The following is a 27705-nucleotide window of genomic DNA, read 5'->3' as shown; positions in this document are numbered from 1 at the left end:
TAGAGTGTACACAAGAACACCAGGAGCAAACAACCGCCGCAAAAGCACTCCACCCAAAAAGAGTGCTTCAGTATCGGAACGTTAAGGAGCGAACGCACACTACTTGGAAGGAAGAAAACACGTCCCTGTGAACAAATATGAAAAGAACAGACGGAAACAGAAGTCATGTCAAATTTGCAAGAAAAAAGTGCAATTGTTTTTTGCGGACCCTGGAGGCTGGCATCGGTCCGCGATTGCCTACCAGTTGGACGAGAGCACAATGGAGGAGAATCCCTGGCAGAGGATAGCGTGGAGCGCCTGGAAGATCTTCCTGCGCGCCATGATGTCCACGCCTGCCACCGGCTCGTCTAGGAACACCAGCTTGGGTAGGCCCAGGATGGCCGCCGCCACGGACAGCTTGCGCTTGTCGCCGCTACTGTTGTGAGCACGGAAGCAAAGCAACCAGTGGTTCGAGGACGGTTCAGGTGTGCACCACTTGTTGCGTCCGCAGCTTGAGTCTTCAAAAGCAAGGCAGTTGGAATTACATATCATGGATTAGAAAAAATAAAACAAACTGAGAGGGCTGCTGAAAACGCTCAGCCTCCTTAGTTGCAAGCAGTTAAGGAAAATAAAAAGATCAAAGCCAATGGAGCTAAGATTAAATAATATTTTGAATGGCCTGCATATTACTGGCCTATCGTTCATGATAAAGTTCTCACCTCGGGCACTGCCTCAAAGAACAAGAACAACGTAGAGTTGGTCAAGGGTCCCTGAACAAAAGACCTTACATCCTCAAAGGCAAAGCTCGTTGAGTAACCCTTGTATCGTAGTGCGCTGAATCACGGCATTGGCCGCTGAAATAGCCTTTCGTTTCTTTGGGTTAACAGACACATAGAACCGACCAGCAGGATTAACGCTTCTTACTTAATTCTATCCCTGACCTTTCATTGTGGCACTTGTTACAGCGCGGAAAATTACAAGCCACAACTGCGTTGTTTACGTGAGGGCATTGTAAACTTCATTCAAGAGAGATGGAAAGAACTCAGCATTATACCGCTAGAGTTCCTAAACACGTGAAACGCTGGATGGTCTCTTATATGCTTTGCAGTGGCTGGCAATGCCAGAAGGAGATGAAGGAAGAAGCCTACAGGGACAGAGCCACCTTCAAGTGCAATAAATATTTCAATTCAAATTAATTACAATAGGAAAAGACGCTTTCTATGCGACAAACATGTTGGATAGGGCGACGCGAGCTGCTCCTGTCAATATGTGGCGTAATTTTGTTTTATATGACCATGGAAATGCAGCACTAGTTTAAACATTAACTGTTATGGAGTCGTATTGGGAGTCACGCATATGTAAAGGATCACGATCATGTTTAAAGCAGTTAATGAATCCTGTTACCTATAAGATGTCATATATGACCCATTATTTATGATTCATGTTGCCAAGCTATGCAATTACGTAATTTAACGCAGACAAAAGCCACTACATCTTGAGGTGTATGAAGGGGTTAGAAGTCGTCGAAGAGATTAGTGCTTGATATAGTGTGCGAAAATTCAAAAGCAATTCGAGATGCGTGAAGGGCTGTTGTAGCAGTCCTGTTGAGCTGTTCAAAAAGCTATTAAGATAAAATGACTTTTAAAGCTTGCTCACTTTGTATGCAGTTACAGCAAGGATCGCATTACATAAGACGTCACTGTGCTATGTTGTGCACTGTGGTTAAGACGCGTTAAAGTATGAACACTGTCAACAGCATGGACTTCAGCTATTACCGATGCCGTGAAAGATAAACCCAAGATATCATTAACAAACTGAATTTATTAATAAAACAGGTACCGGAGCCAGCTGATAGGAGGTATAGGAGATCCATTTTTTTTTAACTGTTCGCGTTGTCCAAGCGGGCAGATGTTTAATTGTGCGACTATAAGAACACGCGTATTAGCTCAAAGCGTAAAAAAGGGCGCGCAGTCAGCTGCCCATTGTAAAAAGTGCACGAAATCTCCATGCAGGTACAGCTGTGAGCAATATTAAAGGGAACAATGCTGGAGAATTCATTTATGGATTATTCGATAGTAATGTGCGAGAAGCACGGTTTGCTTTGCTTTCTAGTTTGTTTTCCTCTTGGCGTATAATATCCAGAACTCATTTTACACTTTAGCCGATAAATAGAAAATTCACATTTTGTGCAAAAACTTTGTTCCCTTTTTGTATTGCTCACCACTGTACCTTCCGGAATACAAAGTTTTGTTTCGGTCCTGTGTTAAGTGGAAGAGTTTTGAAGCTTACGGTATTAAGAAGTGTGGGACTAATTTTCGCAGTGAGGGATGGCGCCAGGTATCTTGCACAGACCGCTACTCTATCATACAGAAGCAACCCCACTAGATACGTCGGAAGCTACGGCCTGCCGTCGCTGAACATGAATTTGCGGGTTCGACGGTGGGAACTGCTTCACTGAAAGTACGGCGGACGCTGAAGAAGCCCAAGTGGTTGAAAATGAATGGAAAGCTCCCAAGACATATGACTGCGAGCTTAGTTTAGGTATAGTTTGGCTAATGTTTGGCTATAACTTTAAAATGGCTGTTCAAGGTTTTATTTCAAAAGCTATTGTGACGATTGACATCTTATGTGTAATTGCTGTGTTCACTATGCATTGCATTTTAGCATTGATATTTCTACTTGCGCTACTATGTAACACTTCCGAGATCATTACCATTTGTACACATTATTTTTCGTGTTTGCCTTTCATCTTTGCTTGAAATGTTTTCGTCGTTTGCGATCTGGCTTTTGTAACGGTAGTTCAATTTTTGTATGATTTGACTTTTTTGGTGTTTGACGCTCCCCTCTATAATGTAGCATGTACCCTGGGAGAGAAATAAATAAAGAACTGAATAAATAAATAAATAAATGTAAATTTATGTGAGTGGTCGCAGCCGCGGAATGTGCTGCTTGCCTATAAGAGCTGCACGGCTGGATCGCCTTGTCCTCGCCGATGCCAACGACTCTGAGCAGACTGCGCACGATCAGGTCCACGGTGGGGACGGGCACGCCGCGCAGGCTGGCCATCAGCCGCAGAAACTCCATGGCCGTCAGCTGCTCGAGCAGGCCTTCCGACTGGGGACAGTAGCCCACGCTGGACTGCCACTGCGATGCCAGGCGCCAGAGGCTCGTCGTCCGGAAGGAGCAAAATCGCGACCAGGTGTTTTAAATTCTGTTTCTGAATTAAGAAGGCAAATAACTCGGAAGACAACTTTGCTGAAATCCTTATAGTCGTTCGCATAACGGAGGAACAAATGCCGCAAAAAACTGTCCTTTAGTACTGTTAGCGCGATAATCTATGCTGCAAAGTATCTATCAACGAAATCACATTTAGTGCGCAACATAACGCAGTGGCCACCCGTGATATGGTGGCCCAAGCAATGGGAGAGATGCAGACTTTTCGGTCATGCGCTTAAATAATGGAGATTTGGGGCCCCTCAAGGAGTTAACCGTGGTGTTTGCAATAAGCAATCTACCCATTTTCCACCTGACGAGTGCGGTTGGCTCTTTTTCGCCACTGATGAGTGTGGTTGCGCTCTTGAGATCAATAGGCGAACAAGTCCAAAGAACGCTGCTAATCAGCGGCGCTGAAGCGGCCTGAGGCAAAGCGGGTTAAGGCGAGGCAAAGAGGGAGGTGGGGTTGAAATTGTTGCTTATATGCGCGGGACACATGCCGCGCTGGCACCTTCGCAGCCAGAGCTGCGTACTGGGATTTCTCTGCGGTAAACTGGGTATACGTCACAGGTTTCCAATCCGAAAAATCCTATCTTCACAAGCTAGTAAATATTAAGTTTATGTTATACAAGTGACAATAAGTCCTAAATGGCGAGCTACCTAAGGTTTATTTGTGGTATTATACTCGTTAAAATCATTGCGTGTGGCGTCTGTAATTTAGAAACACTATGTATTGCTTACTAATAGGCCTAAAATAATTTAAAACACGACATATACGCTATAGCCAAGGCATGATTTCTGCATCGAGGTTAAATTAATATATCGAAACTGGCGAAGAACAGCAACGCGTAGTTTTCTCCGCAGCAAGGCATGTGCAGCGACATATTTTGTTAGCCACGTCGGCTGCACGGGCGCAGGCTGTGAGAGGCATATTTATGAATACCTTTATCGCTCGTCTTGCTGATGCCGCTCGGGAGAGGTTCTGAGAGGCAACTGCGCTCAGTTGTACGCACTTTAAATTCAAAATAAAATATCTCCTAATGACTTGCCTTTGATACTTGCGTGAATGCTTTCCTGCATATGAAAAGGCTTCGGGAAGCCTTTTGTGCCCTTAACGATCGCTGTGTTTATACTTTTTAGAGGTCACTTTGGCCAGACTGTGGCAGATATTCAGGATGAGCAGTTTAAATGTATGCGATTCGGGCAGCCTTGTTACGGAGCCCACTCTTGATTAGAGGGATCAGCTCTCTCTTGATTGGTATTATTTCTTCGCAATGAGGGCGGGAAAAAATGTCTGAGGATTTTTCGTTAGGATTGCAAGCTACGGAAAAATATTTTCTCTTGACCTATTGTGACTACCTGAGTGAAAAAGTGGAATAGCCCTGACTAGACAGGTATTGAATGTACTGAGTTTTCCCGCTAGGAAGAAGCTAAGAGCAGCGAAAGGTACAAGGAAGCGAATAAGCTCCCAAGTGTTTCTTCCTGCTCGGAGCAGGCAAGTTATAAACTGGTGCACTGCTAAAGTTGTACTGTAAAAAGCCCCTTGTCCGTCATCCCCTCTCCGTGTACCACTAAATAATCCATTACAAATCCGCGCTTAATACGCGGGGCTGACGCAGAAAACCACAGAGTTCTCTGGCTTGGTTGCCCGTGCGTGTGAGGCGCTGCAGCTAGCCAAGCATAACATACCCAGTAGACGATCCATTCGCTCATTTGTAACGTAGGGAGCTTTGCTGTTAGTGAGCTGGTGGCTTATGTGCCTCGTCCTAGCAGCCAGAGTACATCGTACCATTCTTGGGTTCCGAGACATGCGGAGTTCGCGGCAGTAGGCCTCTCCGCTTGTGGGCGTCAGCAGAGCGGTGAGCATCTCGAAGCCAGTTGTCTTGCCTGCGCCGTTGGGACCCAGCAACCCCAGGCACTCGCCGGAGCGCAGAGCCAGCGACAGGCTCTGCACCGCCTGCGTCGATCCGTACCTGCGCGCAGAGAGGGTGCGCTGAACCTTCGCAACACGTCCAGCAGGGGCAGCTGCGGAAGGTTCTGCGGGAACAGGAGTACCCGAGGAAGGCGCCTTTCCTCAGTCTTGCACCGTTGGCGAATAGGTCCCCGAGACCACCGTCGGACAGCCACTGGCAAAAATGCACCTCCCACATACGAGTCCCCATACCCACCGTTTACGAGGTCGTACCTAACCTCGTTGAGGTCTTGCTCTCCTGCAGGTTCTGGCTAATGCTTCTGGTGCAAGCCGTTAACATTTAGGCAAGTAACGCCGATTTCATTGTTGACATCGTACATCCACTAATATTACAACTGGGAAACCGAGTTGAAAGCAGTGACGACATCATTGTTTAACGAAGTGCGCAACACTAAACATCGGACAGAAATATCGAGCGACGGGCATTCACGTCACGACAACCAGGAAAAAGCGAATCAATCACGTCTTTCGAAGCAGGGATCTAATTAAAGATTCGCAACACAGTATAATGCGTTTCAGTGACCACAAAGCCGTTACTGCCATTTTAAAAGAACTCAACTCAAATATGCCTTCATTACTTCACGATCACGAGCCAGCTAAAGCTGGATCGTTCACTTCAAAAATTCGTGACTGTCCTGTGAATTTTTTTACGGCGTCAGTTGTGCCGGTAACATTGGAACTTTACTTGACGCAATGAATCCCTTACACAACCCCGTAATCCCCTCACTCATACGTGGCTCCAGTGAGCTCGTTACACAATGTGACTCCTTTAAGAAGATTACCGGGCTGAAGGGGTTCAACTCTCAGCTGCTGTGCTAATATTGACGAAAAATTCAAGGTTGATGTATCCGCATCTCTAAATACACAGGCGAAATTGGGATATTATTGTTTCAGCGTGGAAAAAGCAATTACGGAGGGCACTTACGAATACTTACGTGCTGTGAAGGCAAAAGCATGCACGCTGGTTATTCGACTGCCTCGATGGCGTACTATTATGCAGTGGACAGGGAAGCTAGTATGTTCGCGACTCAGGCTATGAGAGACGCCGTAGTGAAGGGCTCCGGAAATTTCGACCACCTGGGGTTCTTTAATATGCACTGGCATCGCACCGCACACGAGCCACTAGAATTTCGCCTCCATCGAAATTCGACCGCTGCGGCCGGCATCGAAACCGCGTCTTTCGGGCCAGCAGCCGAGCGCCACAACCACTCAGCCACCGCGGCGGCTTAGGAAGTTGATGAAGACGGCGACACCTAAAGACAGCGCGATAGACTGGCAGTTTAGCGCGCGGGGTGCTGTGTTGCGGTGACGGAGCAATGTTATTAAGAAGTGGCCAGCGAAGCTCATCTGTTGGAAACCCACTTAGGCATAAAGATTATTTAAGATGATTTATTTTTCTTCCTTGGTAATGCTGACACTGCAAATGACGTCATGAAGTCACGCGGGTTTTCGGAGCGTCTGGTGTGGACAACGACGACAAGTTTTCCGCTTCATGAACGATATAATGCGTTCGCATTAAAACTTGCTTCCCTCACTATGAGCGAGTACGTGTTCAGTTTAGGAGAACTGCCATTTTGGAAATACTTTCAAGTTCTTCTCTTTACACGAACAGGTGACCGAAGAAAAACCCCTCGTTCAAGGTAAGGAGAACCGATTACGAAAACTGCAATTTTAAACTTCTGAGGCGAAATTTACTTTGAAGGCGCTATACGGACCGAAAGTCTGTGGGGAACAAGATAAGATATCGCACATGCTTGGTTGTAAAGTGCCTGCTGCAATAGAACTCACATTTCGAGATAGCACTGACAGCAAAGATCTGAAGTTGCATTTAAGGGGCCGGATTTTTGGAACAAAATGGTCATAATGGTTCGTATGGCCTACCCGCCTACGTGAACATAACACTTCTTTGAGAGGGGCCCCTTCCTCAAACCTAGCCTCGCAGTGCAAAGAACGTCGTCGTAACACCTCACGGGCTGCTGGAGAACCATGTACTCCGCATTTTAACGATCCTAAGATCTTGTACAATCACAAAGAGAAATCAGCGAAGCATTGCATATTCACAAAGGCGCGACACATGCGTAAGCACCCCATCCGCCCTAGTTCATGACATATTGAACTATTGTATCTCGATCCCCATGGCTGAAGTTGTCAGCTTATCAGTGTTGCTGGTGCAGCTCATGCGCACTCGTGGTTGTAGAGAGAGTATATTTAATATATCCTTTTCAATAAACATTTAATTGTTAGTCAGCGCCTGCCCCGTCTTCTTCCTTGTGCCTGTTGCTGCTCTGTTTTTGTTCTTCAAGTATGTACCAACTCGCTCAACTAGCCGGTTTACTTCTCGTAAAACATCGAGCATTCGCTCGCGAAATACCTCACATAAAGCCTCGGTAAGAAAGTAGATCGGTATTTCTTTTTGTTACTGGTACCATAAGCCTGTAAGCTCGCATTGGCACCGACTTGCGTTTGGTCCAGAGCATGATGTTATACGCACCCGTGTGCACTGAATTGGGCGGAGATCAACACGGCCGCCACGTATGCCTCACCGCAGCTAATACATGAAAAAAAAGAATAAACGAAGCATCGAAGGGCCGACAGGTCTGGACAGCACGTCGACGGGTGGGATCGCAGCGGGCGTGCTGCTTAATTTTAATTATATTGGTAATCGGCGACGAAACCCGACGTCAGCGTTTACCAGCAACAGTGGTCCAGAAAATCCCAGAAGCCGTCATTATGGCATCAAAGAAAAATAAAAATCTCTACTGAAGGTGCGGGGAATCGGACCAAGGCCGTGGCGAGCAGGCAACAGGCCGCAACACCGCGTTGCATCTAGGTGAACAAAGGCGATCCTAGCATATGCGTTGCCCTACGACTGTGTGCTAATGAGCAGTTGTGTCATCAGAAAGGAGAAGATAATTGGAATAACTTAAAAAATAAAATACAAAAGAAATAAAAATAAGAAAACAATGCGTTCGCATTCAAAACACGTAAGCAGTTGTAAGTATCGTCCGTAATTTTTTCATAGTGCCATGACACTTTTTCTTTTCATTTGCTGTTTTGCTACTAGATGCCCTTGCTTTTTCCTTAGCTCTTAAGTTATTCACCCTGTTGGCCATAATGAGGTCACCTAAAGCACCACCTACTCTCGGGTGCTTTCTCTTTTCGTCGCTTTTTACTGCGCAATAGGGCAATGACCTGTTGAGCTCAAGTCCTACTGCTTTTTGTTCGCGTTTAGGCTTTTATTTTCAAAGCTTCATAATGCTTAGCGAGGTATCGCTAGCGAGGCTATTGCATTTTATGTTGTCGGTAAGCAGCAAGGAGTCTTGGTACCGTTGCGAATACTTGGGTTTTAGAGTGTGCCAGGGTGCGGAAACTATCCCCTTTAACCATTTAAGGCGGAACGCACACTTTTGTGCACGAAACGAACTGGGAAGGTTTTTCAGAATAGGCTACATCTAGCAGGGATTTCAGTGTTTCAGGCGATTTCCGGATCATGTCGCAAAAACGGTGGTTTCAAATTGTTTTGGTTTGCAAGAGGATGGTTTGTTTGCTGCGTAGCGATGCCAGCTCGGTAGCTTCTCATGCGCCATTTTAATGCGCGCAGGTTTGACTACCACCCCAAAAACAGTTATTTCACGAATTTTAACCGCCGTCTTAATCCTCGAGTAAAAAAAGTAACTTCTTTTTCTTGGTGTGTTTAGTTGACAAATATTTGTGTTTTAGTGATCCTTGTTTCAATGACTGTGGCCCTGTGACACTAAGGATGATTTTTGATAGCCCTGTAAGAAAATTTACTGCTACCTGTATTGCATTCAAGATTTAAAGAATTAGCTTTCTCGGGGCGGAGATGTACTGTTCGCGCTTAAATAATGTTCTCCTTGAATGACTTTATGGGGCAGCTGCAAACTTTAAGAGCAAGTTTATTTATTTATTTAATTGCACATTATTTATTTATTTATTGCAAGTTTATTTATTTATTTAATTGCACATTATTTATTTAAGGATTGCACATTATTTATTTAAGAATTGCACATTATTTATTTAAGAATGTTCTCCTTGAATGACTTTATGGGGCAGCTGCAAACTTTAAGAGCAAGTTTATTTATTTATTTAATTGCACATTATTTATTTATTTATTGCAAGTTTATTTATTTATTTAATTGCACATTATTTATTTAAGGATTGCACATTATTTATTTAAGGATTGCACATTATTTATTTAAGGATTGCACATGCATCCTTGGAATAAAAATGAAAATACAAAACTGACATAATTAAACATTGAAGCATAAATGGAAAGAAACAGAAACAATAACAGAACAGGAGACAGTACAGTTAATACAAGTTATACAATATCTATCCACAACGGCATGAAAACAAAACAACGAGAATCATCAATAACAGAAATAAACGACAAAAACCTAATGCACTGGTAAGTTAACAATGTACTAAAATATGCTACACAGAAGTAGTGGCAGATATTAGTTTATAAAATTTCTCCGGATCAGTGGTGGTAGCAACATGTGAAGAGAGAGCGTTCCAGTTGGTTATAGTGCGTGTAATGAATGAATGTGCATAGTTAGATGTACGGCATGACAAGTGCTTAAGTTTAAACGGATGGTCGCGGCGGTCAAAAATGGAGGAAGGCAAAGAAAAAAGTCATTATGAAGCGTTCAGTGATGATACAGCTTATGAAAAAGTGATAAGCGTGCAACTTTACAATGGAGATATAGATCTTGCAGATCAGCGCGTTTCTGCAAGGCTGTGATGCTGGTATGACGTGAATAATCAGAGTAGATGAAACGAGCTGCGCGTGTTGTTTATTAAATATGATCGATGAGGGTCCCAAATAGCGGAAGCATATTGAATTTTAGGTCGAATAAGAGTGGTGAAAGCACGTAATCAGAGGTGAGAGGGATCATGCTTTAAGAGGCCTAATGACCGATGAGCAGATGCAAGAATAAGGTTAATGTGGTGGTTCCATTTTAGGTCTGAATGAACGTGAAGACCGAGGTATTTATACGTGGTTACCAACTCGACGGGAGTGTTATTTAAAGAATACGCTGTTTGAAATCGATACATTTGGTTAGTAAAAGACAAATTTTGTTTTGGAAAAGTTGCATAAGCCAAGTAGAGCACCATGCTGTTACTGTCTCGAGGTCAGATTGTAAGGAAATCTTGGATAGTATAAATTTTGCGATAAATTACACAATCATCGGAAAAAAGTCTGATCCTGGAAGAAATTGAGTTAGGTAAATCGTTAATAAATATAAAAAAGCAAGGGGCCAAGCACGCTTCCTTGTGGGACGCCAGAATGTACTTGGCTGAGAGACGAATTATGGTTATTGACACTGGTAAACTGAAACCCGGAACAGAGAAAATCTTTAACCCATGCAATTAACAAGATGGTGAAAATTAAGAAGTGTTAATTTGGTTAATAACCGGTTCTGAAGTACCCTTTCGAACGCTTTGGAAAAATCAAGAAATAAGGAGTCGACTTGCATTCCAGCATCAACCGATGAATGAAGTTCGTGGATGAAACCAGCAAGTTGCGTTTCGCACGAGTACCCTTTACGGAAGCCATGTTGGTATTTAAGGATGATGTTGTGTTGTTCTAAAAAGTTAAAAACCTGCGAATGAATCACGTGTTCAATGAGTTTACAAATCGTGCTAGTTAATTAAATTGGTCGTAATTGAGCGGTAAAGAACGATCACCGGACTTGAAAATAGGCACAACCTTAGCTAGGCGCCAGTCACGTGGAACCAAACCAGATGAAAGGGATTGCGAAAAAATAGCGGACAAGATGCGATGGATACCTTCAGATGAGTTGATAAGTATTTTGTTGTTAAAGCCAAGGTGATCAGACGCTGATGTCGTTTTAAGTTTCCTTAGTAAAGATAAGATGCCGGTCTCGCTAATAACTATTAACGCTAATAACGCTAATATATAACGCTAATAACGCTATATAACGGTAATAACGCTAATAACTCGCTAATAACACAGAGTAAACGAAGAATTAATGGTTTCTGCAATCGAGCCTACAGTTTGAAAAAAAGATGCGATGAAAGCATGTGCCTAGTAAGTTTTGCATATTCGGCGCTGCGCGCAGTGCGTGGTCGCTCACTTTTTTTCCAGGCCTCTGGATGCCATGGCGACGGAGGCGAACTTGCCCCGTGCGGCCTCGTTGTCGGCCAGTCTGCGCTCCTTGCGCACCTCGTCGTCCGCGGCCGTGGACTCGGGTCCGTGTTCAAGCTTCGCTGGTTGCGCCGGCAGTCGCAGGAAGTGGCCCGAGTCCATGAAGCCGATCAACGCGAAGAGGGCGGCACCTTCGACTATCATCACCAGCAGCTCGAGCAGGATGCCGCCGTTGTGTAAGCCGAACGGACTCAGGGTCTCCCAGTTTGGGCTGTCGGACAGCTCCTCTATGAAAAGGGCAAGAACAAAATTCCCACCGAGATGTACTATTCGTGCAGAGGCACATGTGGACGCGAGCACACATGACAAACACGCTGCCAATATTGAAAGGGGCTGCCGCTGGGGCCGAGTGGTTATCACTTTAGCTTGTTGGGCATTGAGTTGTGGGATGGAAGCTTGACCGTGGCGGCCACATTTCGGGGGAGGCGAAAGGCAAAATTGCCTTTCTGTTATTAAACTTCATTGCACGTTAAGGAACCCCAGGTACTCAAAATTAATTTGGAGCCATGCTGTGCTTGAGAAGTGTGGCGATCTATGGCGCCTATGATAACGAATGTGGGGCCTTGGAACGTTAGACCCACCATACCGTGCCATACATACATACATACATACATACATACATACATACATACATACATACATACATACATACATACATACATACATACATACATACATACATACATACATACATACATACATACATACATACATACATACATACATACATACATACATACATACATACATACATACATACATACATACATATGTACAGTCGCGAATAAAAATGATTAGCACAATGACGTCCCCGGAGCAGCGAAAACCGTGCCACGCGGCTGCCACGGACAAACTTGGTTCTTTTGTTATCGGCGTGTTCATAACCACAGCGTCGAGCGTTGCTACCTGCGGTGCCTGCGGCACGTCACTAGTGCTAACCTTTTTTACTCGCGACTGTACATACATACGACATAGAAGCCATACCATAAGGGAGATACTACATACAAATATAGCTTACCGTACCATCCTGTCCGACACGCCGCGGTTCAGATGTACACCGTGAGCGAGAGTTGATGCGAATTTCCTTACCTTATCACCGATATTATATATATTAGCTTAACGGTATAGCTACATGCAGTATTTTAGTGTTTTTTGGTCCGAAAAACGACGGGGAAGTGGAACAGGAATGCGGCCAGGCGAAAACAGAAAGAGGTGCCCTATTTACCCCGGGTCGACATTATGCTTTGGCGCAATAATGTGCAGCCTCTGAAGGCACCATGCATCATCGGTTCAGCGTGTAGGGAAAATGGGCTCAGGAGAGTCCTCTACTTCCTTATTTACTAAACTAATACTGTTGGCTCATATTAGTAGCATCGAGGGGTGCGTTTCGTGATATCACCGTGAGAGGAGCGAAGAACAAGAGTTGCACGACATCAACGTGTGTTTTATATCCGCATACTGCAGTTAGTTCTCTCGCTGGCTCTCAAATCCAAACTGAATTTATAGCACGTGATCGATAGTTGCAAAAGTACGTCGCACGTAGTTAGGTGGATATAAATTCTCCATGAAATAATAATAATTTACCGTCCAATGGAAGTAGCTCATTAACTTATAAAAGCACATCTACTACCATTAACCGACGCAGGCAACTTCGGTGTCTTTTTGAGGTTCATCTTAAATTATACGTTTATTAAACGACTCTGCGATCTGTCGCGACAATTTAAAAATGAAAAACAATGATCTTCAGTACGTTAAAATTCGTGGCGTCAAGATTGAAAAGGACTCCGCGATTACATTTTTGAAGGTTAATGGAGGCGTAGGACTAGTCTCAGCGATTAGGTGTTATGCGCTTGCGAAAACAACTCGTGGTTTGAGTAGTTCGTTTTTAGACCTTTTATAGCTTGTACTGTGGCCGCAGCTGGCAAAGGACAAGATTGATAGGAGAAACATGAGAGAGGCATTTTCCATGCAGTGGGCGCAGCCACGCTGATAATGTTGATGCGCTGATACGAGCTCTGTTTTCAGTGAAAGTGTTATCTTTGCGTCTCTTTCATCAGAACGCGATAGTCTATCGATGGAGGTCAACTTTAGTTCGTCATCAGGGCCGTAGAAAAAGGAAGCTTGCAGTGGACGCACTCTGGCAGCAGTGGAAGATGCCGGGCCCCAGGAAGCGATACGAGGCGTCCCGGCTGCACAGGTGCGCCAGCAGCGAGCTGTTGCCCAGCCGCGTGTTGCGGCGCATCGTGCAGTCCTGGTTCTCGCGGTCCAGCTGCAGCGCCTTGGTCAGGGAACGCGGGAAGGCGAACGCCGGCACCAGCGCGAGGATGAAATCGTACACCTCGGGCACGGTCAAGTCGTCGCCCCGGCTCCGTCTCAAGGCGCTCAGTATGGTAATGTTCCACATGAGCGCGGTGCCTGCCAGAGAAGCAGAGAGAAAAAAATTGGTGGTGGTTTAGCTTTGGTTAAACCTGCAGTGACGCGATACTTACGCTCAGTATAAAGTGACGCGCAGCCACAGGGTGGCTGCGCTGCCACGCTGAAGGCTCGAAATGCTACTGAAAAGTAGCTATCGCTACAAAACGTGACCGACGAATACGCACTCCGTAGCGGGAAATTTTAGCCGAGCTTGATTTTGTGATATACTGAGGCAGAGAACTTGGACGACGTTTTTTTTTTATTGCGGGAATACGCCCTTCGGCATAAGAGGGTTACAGGGAACATGTGCAGGCCGCTGTCGGCTGTAAATGCAAACAAGGTCTGGAATGGGGTACATAATAATTGGTTTTTGGGGAAAAGAAATGACGCAGTATCTGTATCATATATCGTTGGGCACCTCAACCGCGCAGTAAGGGTAGGGATAAAGGAGGGAGTGAAAGAAGAAGAGAGAGGTGCTGTAGTGGGTATGTGCCATATACCTGGGGTGAAGAAGAAGTGGAGGGCTCCGGAATTATTCCGACCACGTAGGGATCTTTAACGGGCACTGAGATCGCACAGCACACGGGCGCCTAGCGTTTCGCCTCCATAAGCAGCCGCCGCGGTCGGGTTCGAACCCGGGAACTCCGGATCAGTAGCCGTGCGCCCTAACCACTGAGCCACCGCGGCGGGTATTAGGGTCCATGGTCCAGATTCGAGTCTCTGGTGGTCGGCTAGGGTGGTAACCCTGAATGCCTAGGTGTCGCTTGCGTGCATCACGAAGTACGGGGCAGGTTAGCATAAACTGAGGTAACGCCACCTCTGTAGCAGAAGCGGGGTAGAAGGGGCAGTTTAAAAGCGGGGTCTATGATGTCGAGGAGGTCCTGACCACAGGCGTCAGCGCAGCATCCACCCGGATTCTCTTCAACGCCACCTCCTCACGACGCGTAAGCTACCCTTAAGAGTGCAAAGCGAAGTATGGCCGCTTTGTAGCACAAGGCCCCTAATTTATCGCCCTGAACGAACGCTCCTCAGTGGTGTAGAGTGGTGCGGTGCAGTCCTTGCCCTTATTGTTGCTCTTTGCGAGAACGCGCTGTAATGCGCTTGTCCCACTGCTTCAACGAAAGACGCTGAACGCACAGGACCCTCCTTCGTTAGGAGCGGGCCACGAGGCGCGTGGCTCTTTCCCAATGTAAACGACGTGGATTGCACAAATGGCCCCCATACGCGTCAATGTATCTGCTGGTTCACGGTGTGACTGCCAGTTCAGTTGATAGAATTACAAAACCTGCTCGTCATTTTTACTGACTGACTGACTGCACCTGCCTGTTGTCGAAGGGTTTGGTGGTGCAGGGCTTAGAAGTCTCGCTTTCTCAACGTTTTTCAAATTTTGAAGTATGCCCCTCGGCTAAACAGTTTAGGGGATCAAACCTGCTTATGTCCACTTCAGTGTTCTCACTACACTTTATGGCAGCCCTATGTGCGCAAAACACCATAAGAACTGCAATGCTATAGCTGCTGTTTAGCCCACGTTTTGTGAATACGCTTCCGGGAAGTAGCAGAACTCCATCCGTGCACATCCGTGCGTCAATGTAAATGAATTCGAGAGGTTCCTTTACAGCTTAATGGTTCTTTCGTAGTGATCTTGTGACAGGCGTTACTAAAATCCATGTAACCATTAAAGAGTAGATTATGTGGACAGACCAGGAGCGTTTGTGGTTTGAGCTTCAGCAATGATCCAGTGCGGATCTCGAGCACTGTGCGGAGTCTGCCAGATGAACATTTTCTGAGCCAATTTTCGCAATTTAAAACAGAAAATGAAAGTTTTTTTTCTTTTGCGGTGTTGGTGTTACAATACGGCTGCATTTGTCGCATTTGCATTAGATTTTAGAGCGCTGCTCCTAGGCGCGCGTTCCAGAGTTAAGCAGGCATGCCTCGGCGTAAGCAAGCGCGGAGCGCAGCGGTGGTTGAAAGAGGCGATAACGAAGAGCACGCGAGAAGGAAACCGGAGGTGGATGGTACGGTGGTAGCGTGAAGGCAGGCTGCGCGCAGGCGACACGCGGCACCTGACGAGCGGTCGCCGTCGTCTGCTCACCCATGACATCCGTATGGTACTCATCGACTGCAAAAGACGGCGCCAGACTAGTGCGCTGGTCGCTTGCCCGAGGCGAGGCTGATCGGCGGCAGAACGCTGTGCGCCCTTCCAAAGTCGAAACCAAGAGCCACCTCTGCTCGACACTGCGTGTTGCCGTTCTTGCGAATGCGGTCGCCTATGGTGCGAGTTCCGCAGCAGCTTCGCTCAAAAATCGCATGACGAGAAGCGGAATCATCGCTTAACTTTCTAGTTCTCGACTTACCTATTAAGGTTAAAGCTGCAGCGGTTATGATGTCATACACGGCGTCAGTGCTCACCTATGATAGTAAAGCTGAGAGCGAGTGAAGAAAAGGCTCCGGGCTGCGTCCTGGCGAACAGCGACACCATGTACGCGACGGGCAGCGCCACGACAGCGAACGCCAGCAGGGCCACCGCCATCGCCACTGGGAGACAGGTGGAAAAGGATTACGCCTTACTCCAATGATGTGCAGGTAAGGTCCTGCTACGCCAATGAAAGGTGGTCTCTCTCGTCATTGATCCTTGGAAGGCGGATTCCTGGCCTTACGGGGCTGGGATCGGGGGGCTCTTGCACATATGAGAGGGGTCCTTGTCGCTTGGGGTAACTGCTGCTAAACCGTCGTCGTCGCTACAAATGATGAGGTTGTTGCGACGAGCGTCCTGTGTATTATTCTTTACTCTCACATCACTTTCAACTCTCCTACGGTCTGCACGTGGCAGCGATTGTGGATCAACTTGAACCAGTGGGCAGGCCCGTGCAATTTCCATTTCATTCTTCCTGCAGTCGCAACAACCACTAAAACAGCATTGATTCGTGTTCGCACTGGAGGCGGTAAAAAGCCTAGTAGTTTGCATTCTTGAATTTTTTTTTTATTATTCCAGAAATTTTAGTTCCCGTTTGATTTCAGCGCCTTTGGCGTTGCCTGTGCTTTTTTAGCCCGTCACCATGTGTTCTATTTGCAGGAGTCGCGACCTCGTAAACCTGTGTTGATGCGTTTCTGTATTAAGGCGAAAGCCTTTAATGGCTCATGCTCGCGTCCGTCCATACGTTACGCTCAAGAACTTTATAAGAAAAAAAATCTTTTTGCACGATGGGATTCGAACCACCATCTCTCCATTCCACAGCCGAGCGTGCTAACGCCTACGCTACTTCCTGCCAACGCATATGTAGTTCTCCTGTCTAGGACGCTGGAGATTGTTTGTAGAAAGGTGTCGAATAAGACGGATGCCTCCCAAATGCCCTCCCGTGTCTCCAGCATATCAGATTCACAAGCAATTGTGTGCTTAATTAATCAGTGACACAAGCAGCAACACCGCGCTAAAGACTCCCCTCACCGCACTTTAGGTCAACAAAGTGCCCCCCTGAATTTTTCTAAGCTTTGTTGTCGCCTTTATTGTTTTTAGATGATGGATAAAAACTTTGATTTGAATTTACGTTAAAAGCAGGAGGGGTAACTGCAGCGATAATGAAGGATGAGGGGTGAATTGCAGCGAATACGAAGGTTTGCGGAGATGGCTGGGTGCGCACGTATATTGAAACAATCTTTGTAAGAAACCTGCAAATTTGTTATTAAGCCTAACTGTACTAACAGCTGCCGACAATTTTTGTGGGGCACCGTACAAATATTCACGCCTTTAAGATCCGATGTAGCAGTATTCAAGTGATAAAACAGGAGACAGATAAACCAAGCACGAAAGAGAACGAAGTCAGCAAGTGCTGCTGAGCAAAGGAAAAAGAAAGGTGAGAGTTACATTGTACAATTTTATGTCAGAGGAGAAATCTAGATGGCGCAGGTTTCGAATAAGCAGTACAAACTTCCGGGATAACTGCAGGAGAACTCTTTCAAGCTCTTGTAGTCCCTATACTGTGTCCCTAGAGAACAAGCTATTCCACTTTTTTTTTTACTTCATCGGAGAAGATAGCCTCGCTTTTACGAGTGAAATACAGACAATATAGTAAACTTTTGATGTTTTAGGACACCCATAACAGAGTTCCTCAGATTGGTTAATCAAGGGCACATATAATCCTCATGTCGCTGCTACTTTTATCTAGGTTTTTAAAGAATGCTGAGCGTATTAGGTGATAAAAATAAACTTGGGGCTGTTGAGGGTCATGTGGACTAATCTGAAGCATTCCTTTTGTGCTGCAAAGTTAGTTAATTGACGGAAGCTAATTTGCTGAGTGTAAAGTATTGTCGTAGAGAAAAAAGTTTTAATTGGGAAGTTGGAGGTCGTCTTAAAGGACAGCAAACTGAAGTGTTAAGATGTGCCAGTTGCGTAATTTCATTACCGGCCCGAAAAGGAACCCAGCCGATGGGTTAGCATCTTGCGGCCACTGCATGCAAAACAAGAGCTTTCTGGTGATAAGCAGATTTCGTTATCGGACAGCACGTCATGGGGCTCTGAAGTGTCGGCGCTATCACGCACTACGTTTAGCATTTGTCAAGCTTTCTTCTTACACCGATAAAAAGGTCCAAGCAAACGGTGCCGTGTTAAAATTTCATTCTGCTGTTTTTCAAGACAATCTACAACTTGCGAATTGACACTTTCTTCTCTGAGCCAATATTTAAAAAAGTCACATACTTAGTACTTACTAATTTGCCCACTTTAAAAAATATGGTGCTGACTTAGCCAGACGACACTCAGTTGTTTTCTCTCGCCTAGGATGCTCCGCCATTCTTAAAATCTTGGTTACATTCAGCTGGGATGCATCGAGTATAGTGCACCACTATTATAAAGACCGTGGATATTGGCACAGAATATTTCACCTTTCCGAAGCAGCACAAGTAATTGGCCCAGTATTGTAAACCTATGGCTTCACACTGGTCCTGTGTAGGGCCAACCTTTGTGAATACGTATCCAATATTGGGCAGGCTATTTGTGCTGCTTGGGTTAATGGAGCACAGAAGTAACGCACACATATATCATACTCGGATTGGGCGGCATTCCTGCTTGGTCCCATCCTTGTTATTTGTAGGGCCAGCTTTGCAAATACAGTTCCAATGTTGGGCCAATTACTTGTGCTGCTTGGGACCGTATCAAAAGTCGCACCGCGTAGAGCCGAAAAGGAGTGCTGCTGGAGGTCAATTGCGGCTCTTCACGGTATCGGACTAGGTCGCCACGAGACCTTCAGCGTCTTACTGCTTCCGAGAGGGCCGCTAGCTTTGATATGGTAAGTACAAAAAGCAAAGGGGTGCAACATGTAGGACACCTACCGATGAACGAACAGGGAAATCTGAGCGAAAGCTGTTCGAGACGTTGGACGGTTGACGCCGGTACTTCTACGTTTTCTTGCAGTCATGAAAGACGGTGCGTTTTTACTGAGCTGGGAATCTAATGTTTCAAGCTTTGGCGGTGAAGTGTTAGCTCCAGTGCTTGTACTTCTAGTCTTGAGGTGAATACTTTAAAGAATGATGTCGCTTGTGCATGAACGACTACTATTAGTTGGATGTTTGCACACAAAAATATGTTGCCTTGGAAAGGGGGACCCGCCATGGTGGCTCGGTGGTTAAGGTTCTCGGCTACTGATACGGAGTACCCGGTTGCGAACCCGACCGCGGCGGCCGCGTTTCCATGGAGGCGAAACGCAAAAGGCGCCCGTGTGCTCTGCTATGTCAGTGCCGTTAAGATTCCCACGTGGTCGAAATTATTACGGAGACCTGCACTAAAGCACCTCTATCTCTTTCTTCGTTCACTCCCACCGTATTCCCTTCCATTACTGCGCGGGTCTGGTGTCCACCGACATATGTGAGAAAATTACTGCGCCATTTCTTTTCCTCAAAAACCTATTTTCTATTTTTTTCATTAGGCGGGGTACATTCTAATAAGATGCCGATTGTGCTTAAATATGTATTAACTACGCTTGCAACTGCACCGTGCGTGTCGAGCAATAGAGGAGCTCTTCGCGGGCTACTTTCGGCAATAGATAACATTTGACATATTGCAGGACTGCAAGCCAATCTCGTTCTCTCAGACATCCGTGTCGTTCGAGTGTGCTTCATATGTTCAGACTCACATGACGTCACGGTGGCCACCGTGTAGTATGCGGAGTAGAGCAGTCCAAGCAGCGCCCAGAGGACGAGGTACATGTGCAGGTCGAACAGGAAGTTGGCCACCCAGAAGACGCGCCCAGACATACCCGTCATCAGCTGCAGGTCCTTGGCTCGGCAAGAGCGCTCGGCGGTTGGGAAGAGTGCGAACGCGCCCACCACCAGACCCGCGGCCAGGGGCAGGAACAAGGCCCGGGCTTCGAACATCATCGCGGATGTCGACGAGAGCTCTTCCACCGAGCGCTGAAAGCTCGTTATGGTGCCTGCGGTGAGGAGTGCGCGCGGCGTAAGAGGGACTGCATTTACTTGACTCATGGCCAACATTGGCGGACAAAAATTTAGAATATTAGAAAATTGTAAGGTATTTTATGAAACTATTGAAGGTAGTGGTCCATTGTTCCGATGTGTAGCAAAATCCTTCAAGTGTCTCCGTCGCTTGCATCGAGCAGTTAAGACTGCTATAGAAAACCAATAGGGAACGTTTTTGACAACAGCAAATACATTAATAGCAAAAAAATGCAAGCCTGCCGACAGAAAATCCGCGGATATTTTGATTGCTATAGTGAAATCTTGCAACAAGTGAAAATTGAGTTCATAAACGTTTTTTCCCTCAAAAATGCTTTTGTCCGCAATTGTTGGGTATGCTTTGTGATTTAACGGGGGCTGATTGACGAGATTGTTCCAGATTCTCTGGCGCTGGCTGGTTTCGCGGGACACCAGCGGATTTAAAATGCTCATCGACGGACGGTTCTGGATTGTGCTTGCTCAGGCATATCACACTACCGGCGACACCAGAAGAAACACAGGGAAGGCCGGAGAGCCTTGTGTGTAAGCCCCCGTATATATTGCGATTTGGGCTCGATGTACACGAGCAGCGAAAATAGTAAATATACTGACTGGGGGTGCGAAACACGATTCAGATCGGTGGGTTCCATGTGGAGGCCGACGAGCGGTCGACGAGTATTCGGGAAGCTTTTTCGTGGAACCTATTGTGAATGCGTGGGAATGGGCTGGCTGATAAAGTCCACAACGCAGTAGGGGCTGAGAGCGTAACCACTCCCGCAACGGAACGAATTTCATGGTACAACGGCACTAAAAGATGTTCTGTCGCATTTATCCTGGAGCAAGAAACGTACTTTGTGCAATTTTTTTTCACAGTGGTAGCGGTTAGTGCGACGTCTCGGTGAAACACGGCGTCAAACCCCATGCCTGAAAATCCCTACGCTTCAACAATGTGTGGAAGCGCGGAAAGACAAAAGGAAAGATAGAAACGACGGCCGATTTAGCATGTTTAGGCCAAATGCGAATTAGATGCGCTACCACTCTTCGGTTTTGGGTTGAGTTTTGGTTTTCAAGGTTCCCTACTTTACGTTTATAGATTGCTGGGAGTTCTCATACCACTCCTGGCGCAGTGGTGCAGCGTTGTAGCGATGAGCCACTGGCCCAGCAGATGGCAGGTTATGCCATAGGTGGTGCTTTTGAGACCCTGGTTGCTCTTGCCGAGCAACCTCTCGCGACTATTACTTCATTTCACTGTCACTTGCCCCGGTGGGTACTTCGCTCACAGTCCCGTGAACAGGTTGTGATGGCATCACAAGGTCATGTGACCTAGTGAGCCCACGCAGGTTACTTCAAGGTAAAGCAGGCTTCAGACAACGGCCGCCGAAATTGCAGAATGCGGGCTGAAGTGCTAACACATCCTTCATAGTTGGCCACAAAAGACTGCCGACTGGTTGTTCACAACCCTGTGGGCAGGTCGGCCACCTGTCAGAGGCTTCACAACGATAGCGGTGAAATGGATGAGTGCGGGCTTGAGCGCTATATGCACTGAAATACTCCTCATACAACAATTGACTCGCTTTCTGCTCTTTGTTCTCCGCTGCGTTATGGGAGCATGGAAACTGTACTCGTCCTACAGTTCTCCCAGAGAAGCAATCATTTACATTTCGAGCGCCGTACAAGAACCGGCAACATCGTGCTGGAATCGCCGCTGCACTACAGCAGAATTGACGCGACGAACAAAGACGGACGCACAGCGCTATCTACCACGCACGGAAACAACCACGTGTACGACAAATGCGTGACGACACCCAGTTTAGAGTACAGAGTTTAGAGAGAGTTCAGAGTATACATGCATCAAGAGGGCGTCAGCGTCGCCACCAACCCCGACCTTCGGCATATTACACGGATAACAACAACATCCTCCTCCTCGCCCAATTGTCAATATTACCATTTGTCGACCATTTGTCAATATTAAATTTTCAATAACAGCATCCCTCACTGGTACGTCTCAGTGTCACCTCTGTAATCTTCACAAGCATTTTATCTGGCAAGCCCATCTATAGTTATTTTAATGGCATTTCTCTGAACCATATATAAGGGCACAGCTCCCGTTGTCATCGGCAGCAGTCAAGCTGATCGGGCAGTGTAGCTCTATTCACATGTGATTTAGGTAGGCCACGGAAGAAGAAAGTGATCTGGAGTTGACCAAGCCGTATTGCTATATCGTGGTGGTAGCGCTGCCTCATCTCAGCATACACTAGTTAGCGCTTGCAGATCAGATAAGTGCCGACGAGAAATGAAAACCTCAGCGCATCGCGGCACTATCACCGTCTATTCGAGTAAGATATCAAAGCAGGATGACGTAAATGTTTGCGTTGTCAGCAAATATTCATCCATTTTTATGAGAAAGATCAAATTTCAGCAATGAAAATGACATGGAGCAGCTGCTGTGTTTTAACGCTATCGCGTTAAAGCTCATATTGCGCAGAAAATGCGGCGTTGTCGGTAATTTCTGGAGAAACAACCAAGTGTGTCACTTAGGTCGCGTCACCTTGTGGCGTCATCACAGCCTGCCCACCGAATTGTGAGCTTACCACTGTGACAGGTGGTAGCTAAATTAATGATGAGTCACTCGGGAAGAGCAACGTGGGTTGCACAAGCCCCACCGGTGGCAGCACCAGCCATCGCAGGGCATTAGCGCTTCGCTTAAACGCTGCACCACTGCGCCGGGACTGGTGCGAGGAGTCCCGGTGATCTCTGAATGTGAAGTCGAAAAGGGCGAATTACGCATATATGGGTAATAATTAACCCATTAAAGTTACGTTTCACATATTTAAGGCTGAGGTTAGGTGTTTGTTCCAACATTTGTTTACTGTTGTTCTACAAAAGCGCTTATAATCTACGCCGTCATTTCTGGCTATCACTTACGCGCAGGACGCGAGGATTTTAATTATATTGCTTGTTTGCACAGACAGCCTCTGGAGACATTTGGAAGAAAATATATTTAAACATAAATCATAATATTGCTTTTGTGCACGCTTCACAGTGCGGGTTCACGTAACAATAACAAACGGGCAGCGTGAAACATGAAACCACGAGCATTGCGGTTATGAAGGCACAGAATGCTATGACGTTAAAGGAGGGCCTGACAACCCAATCCCTGCTCTTATTACATAATAATAACATGGTGGCTGACTAATTCAGTTAACTAAGCAGGGAGAGGGAAGTCGGAAGGAGGAGTGTAGATTACCTTGCTCTTGATGGTGATTAGTAATGAAGTATCTTATACTGCTCATTCAAGTCATGATCTCACGATGCGGTCAACTGCAGAAGGCGCACACATTTATAGGAGATTGTGGCATCAAGGGTCTTTTGGCGAATCGGCTGCGCTAATTTGTCAGCGCGGGCTGTGCAGCAGGAATAAAATTCAGTTTGCGCATATTTAAAAAAAAGTGTCAACGATTTTGATTCTTGCTAACACGAATGGACCGCGCAGATGACTAGGGATATTGTTCGTCAACCGGTGGGGCATGCCGCCTGTGGGGACCGAGCCAACGCACAAGCGGAACTAGCTCAAGCCGGCACCGGCGAACGCCAATTGCAGGACGCCATCTGTCCACTCAGAGCCACTGCTGCTAGCGCTTTATCATTCTTCCTCTCTCCTCCTCGGCCACTTCGGTTTCCTCTCAATCTTTTTGCAGAAGCCTCATTCTTTTCGCCTTCTTCCACTCCCCATGTCCCTTCTCCAGAGGCACGGTTGAGGTGCCCACCGAGTATGGGCACACTTACTGCGTCTTTCCTTTCTTCAAAACCGATTTCGTTGATTTCTTTGTTAATATTTTTCAGAGCTTCAACTAAATTCACAGAAAGGGTCATAAACTATTGCTAAGAAATTCAAATGGAAGTAGGGATGGTGCAGTTCACGCGTCGGGGCCTTCCAATAGTGGCGTCGATGCGCTCTTCTTTTCGGCATTTCTCGTTTCACAAATCACAAGACATGCCAAGAATTAGCAGCAACTGCCGTGAAACGCAGTGTACAGTCAACGTTGGTCGTGTTTCTTTCTGTCTTAGGTCAGCGCGGACACGTGGTAGGTTCGGGCAAATTGATGGGTATGCAAACAGGTACCAGATTTTGTGGATGCCAGTTTCTGTTTTAGTATTTGTTAACTTTTGTGGCGCCAGTCTTATTCGCAGCATGATCAAGCTTGTTCCCTATATTGTAAACACAGAAAGTAATGTCAGAATAGCAGCGACGCACACCAATCTTTCGCCACTCAGTCTACGTTCCATTTTGTTCGACACTGATTTTGCATTCACGTTTGCTCTATACGTCTACATACACGTCTTCAAGCAGACGAATAGATTGCACTAGCATGTAACGACCAGCGCTGAATTGTTAATACAGAGAGGAAAAGTATTTTTCTTAGTAAACGAATCTAAGGGCACACACCTTCGACTGTGGTCTCCGGGACGGAGATCTGCGCTGTGGGCCCGAATCCCGGAGCCACTTCCTCGCTACCCTCGGCAATGTTCCGCAGCAGGGCCGTGTGCACCAGAGTCATGGCGATCGCCTTGCCACCCCGCAGGTACGGGTTGTACCAGGCTTCCACGCTGCGGTGAACATGTTCATGCATGTATATATATCAGGCGACGTAGACTGACCTCAAGCTACGTACAGGACTGGTGCCTGATGGATTTTTATGAGCCGAATTAAACTGTGGGACAGGGCCAAACCGCAGTGAAGAGCCTCTGATTAGCCTCCGCAAACTGCTGCCTTTGAATGAATACCGGCGTACGAGCACAGAAATGTTTCAATTTTAGTACGAATTGACGACTACGAACGGCAAACCCCGAGCATGATCTTGCGATGTTTGTGGGTTGGTACCGAGTGAAATAAGCAAAGTACATCAAGCAAATATTGCCGCGACTGGCATTCGAACTCGCAGCGCCGCGAACAGATCAGCTTCACTGGCCAGTGCACGAGAGCTATTGCCGCAGCCGGTCACACTTCGTGTTAAACTGCAGCACTCTCGCGCTTCTTCTTCACCTCAGTAAACATGGCATATACCCACGCGGGGGGATCGGCCAAGGTGTAGTGGCATAAAGAAAGAAATTTCGATAGGAGATTACGAGAAAATTTTAGCACTCTCGCGCCGTGCATGGCGCATCATTGCCTTCATCAGCTTACATCTGCGACGCGAAGGAAGAGAATTCCTTATCTTCGTCGTTATCGTTCATAAAAATCTGATAGCACACGTTTATAGAAATTATGCCAAAATTCTGTCATTTTTTTGCCTCCGCCGAAATGGCACCGCGATTAAACACCATGACTTGAGGCTCAGACGCCGGGCGCCACAGCCATTTAGATACCACCGCAGGTCGCTTCACATGCTTGAGCACGTCGACTACTTGCAAATGCTGACAACAAAAGACATTCTTTCTGCTGAACGTCAACGTATTGCCGTTGTTAGTGCTTGCGTGAACAAGAAATAAAGAAATCAGCGCAGCGTAAAACACTGCATTCGAATGGCGGTAAAAAGCGTCTTGAAGTATAGAAGAGCAAGCTGAGCAGGTTGGTGAAGTTGCTTGGTAGGAAAACGGTACTGAGCTAACAATGAAGGCGTGTATAAAAAGGCAATGAATGTGACAGCTAGCCATCAGTATAACTTGTTAACTGCGGCGAGAGATTTCAGGATGCGACGTGAAATTGTGACGGCTAGAGTGTTGATACCTTCTGGTAATGTTTTTTCTTCGCGTTTACTATACAGAGCGTTTCACCGAAAATTTTACACAATTTCTAAAAAAAGAATTTTTCAGTTAGAAGAGCGCTGTTTTCAGCATAGCATTGTCAGTGGTGTAGTACACCAGAACACGGCTAAGACGCGGTAACTAGAAGGCTGGTTAACTAATATTGACTAGATAACTGTTTAACTATTACCGTTAGCCTGCTTAATTATAGTGAGGTGATGGATAGAGAACGGAAGAACACAAAATTCTGTCTCTGTTTTGCTTCCCTGCATCAGTGAAAACACGCGTCACACACTGCCAAGCCGTGTAGGGATATGAAGAACATTTAGCCCTGCATTCTTTCGCAACATACTAAGTGATAGTTACAGTGAGGCTTCATTAAATTTGCAAAAAGTATACACGTGTAAAATACATTGCATACTTTCCACGGCAGAAAGGAATGACCGCGCTGGACGATGAATTCAGTGCCTGGAAGAACACGGGCTCTTACTTAACTAAAAGAGTTAATGTGCTTCTGCTCTCTGTGTGGTAGCCCAAGTATACAAACCGTCCACATAACGCTGTGCATGTCTACTATGGGCATCCTCGCAGTGCAGGTGGGTGCTGATTACTTTACAGCTGAGCGCCGTCGGCCGACACCTACGATCCGTTCTCGGCGAACACGGCTCCGACCAAGTGGCGCTGTGCGTAGGCGATGAAGTCCTGCTCTGCCACCCAGCGTAGCCGCTCCTTGGCGTCCAGGAAAGTGGTGACCGTGGCCCCCTGGTTCTCCACCAGAGCGCGATACGCGGCAGCCGGTATGGCCTGCTCAGGGTGGAATTGCACGAATACCTGCGCACCCGAGAATGCAGGCACGTGAAACACGTGCTGACACGTTACCGGGATTCCTGCTGCCTCATCTGTAAAGGCTGATTATGAACGCACAAACTACCAAGCATGTTCGCACTCTAACAACATAGCTGTAGCAGGCAGAGTTGCAGCTTAAGGCCCAGGTGTCTCTGGTTGATATGACCATGCAAGGCTCATAGTCGATAGCTTTTACTACCGGTCCCCCTCTGGAAGTAACTGGCTTGGGGTAGTGGGTGAAGGCTAGAGTCGCATGCATTGCCGGCTCCAGAAAAGTTTAGGTTTTGTTTTATGGGGTTTAACGCCCCAAAGGGACTCAGGCTATGAGGGACGCCGTAGTGGAGGACTCTGGTAAGTTCGACCATCTGGGGTTCATAAACGTGCACTGACATCGCACAGTACTCTAGAGTACTGGGAGTCTAGAAGTTCAGGAAGCACACATTGACCATTTAGAGCCTTTGGCATTGCCGTGATGAGGTTAACCTATAGTTACGGTGTCTGAGGATTTAAATTAACGCAGGGTCTTTGTGAGCATTGATGCAGGGAAGGAATTTAATTTCAAGGACAGCAAGAACTGAAGAAACTGTGCGCGTGCTGTCGAGACCTCCACACGCACATATATAACTGCGGACAAATTATGGTATGCGTAGTGTGGCCAACAAAGTGAACTCAGTAATGGCGCGGGGTTTCAAGGCGCTAACGGCGACCCGATGTAGCAGCACCTGAGGATGAGATTTAAGCCGGCGCAATAAAAAAGAAATGTACGTTATCTTCTCCACGTAAATTGTGTTTCACGTAGCTTGCAAATTAAATTTAATTAACCATCGAGCTACGGCTGAGGTAATTGGATTCAAGTGCTCTGGACAGGTCGCATAAAGCGGGTCCTAGAGTAAGAAAT

The 27705-nt window shown here is 46.5% G+C and overlaps 2 protein-coding genes across 3 annotated transcripts; both read right to left on the bottom strand.

The window, feature by feature from the left end:
* Window positions 1-237: 237 nt before the first annotated feature.
* Window positions 238-15868, bottom strand: LOC144119992 (ATP-binding cassette sub-family A member 7-like). Its single transcript, XM_077652481.1, has 6 exons — window positions 15865-15868; window positions 13494-13772; window positions 11287-11584; window positions 4982-5165; window positions 2933-3123; window positions 238-415 (listed from the first exon to the last, which is right to left on the bottom strand). The coding sequence occupies exons 1-6, from the start codon at window positions 15866-15868 to the stop codon at window positions 238-240; spliced, it is 1134 nt and encodes a 377-aa protein (XP_077508607.1).
* A 33-nt stretch (window positions 15869-15901) lies between these two features.
* Window positions 15902-27207, bottom strand: LOC144118969 (uncharacterized). 2 transcript variants are annotated; one of them, XM_077651729.1, is made up of 4 exons: window positions 26605-27207; window positions 24664-24824; window positions 19898-20194; window positions 15902-16307 (listed from the first exon to the last, which is right to left on the bottom strand). In XM_077651729.1, exons 2-4 carry the CDS (start codon window positions 24773-24775, stop codon window positions 16171-16173), a joined length of 546 nt encoding a protein of 181 aa, XP_077507855.1. In that variant the 5' UTR covers window positions 24776-24824; window positions 26605-27207; the 3' UTR covers window positions 15902-16170. The 2 variants fall into 2 exon arrangements, with proteins under 2 accessions (XP_077507855.1, XP_077507853.1); XM_077651727.1 differs by lacking the exon at window positions 26605-27207 and having other exon boundaries at window positions 24664-24881.
* Between the last annotated feature and the right edge of the window lie 498 nt (window positions 27208-27705).

This window comes from Amblyomma americanum, chromosome 2 (assembly GCF_052857255.1).
Source record: "Amblyomma americanum isolate KBUSLIRL-KWMA chromosome 2, ASM5285725v1, whole genome shotgun sequence".
Lineage (NCBI taxonomy): Eukaryota > Metazoa > Arthropoda > Arachnida > Ixodida > Ixodidae > Amblyomma > Amblyomma americanum.
This window is presented reverse-complemented; position numbering and strand designations above follow the sequence as displayed.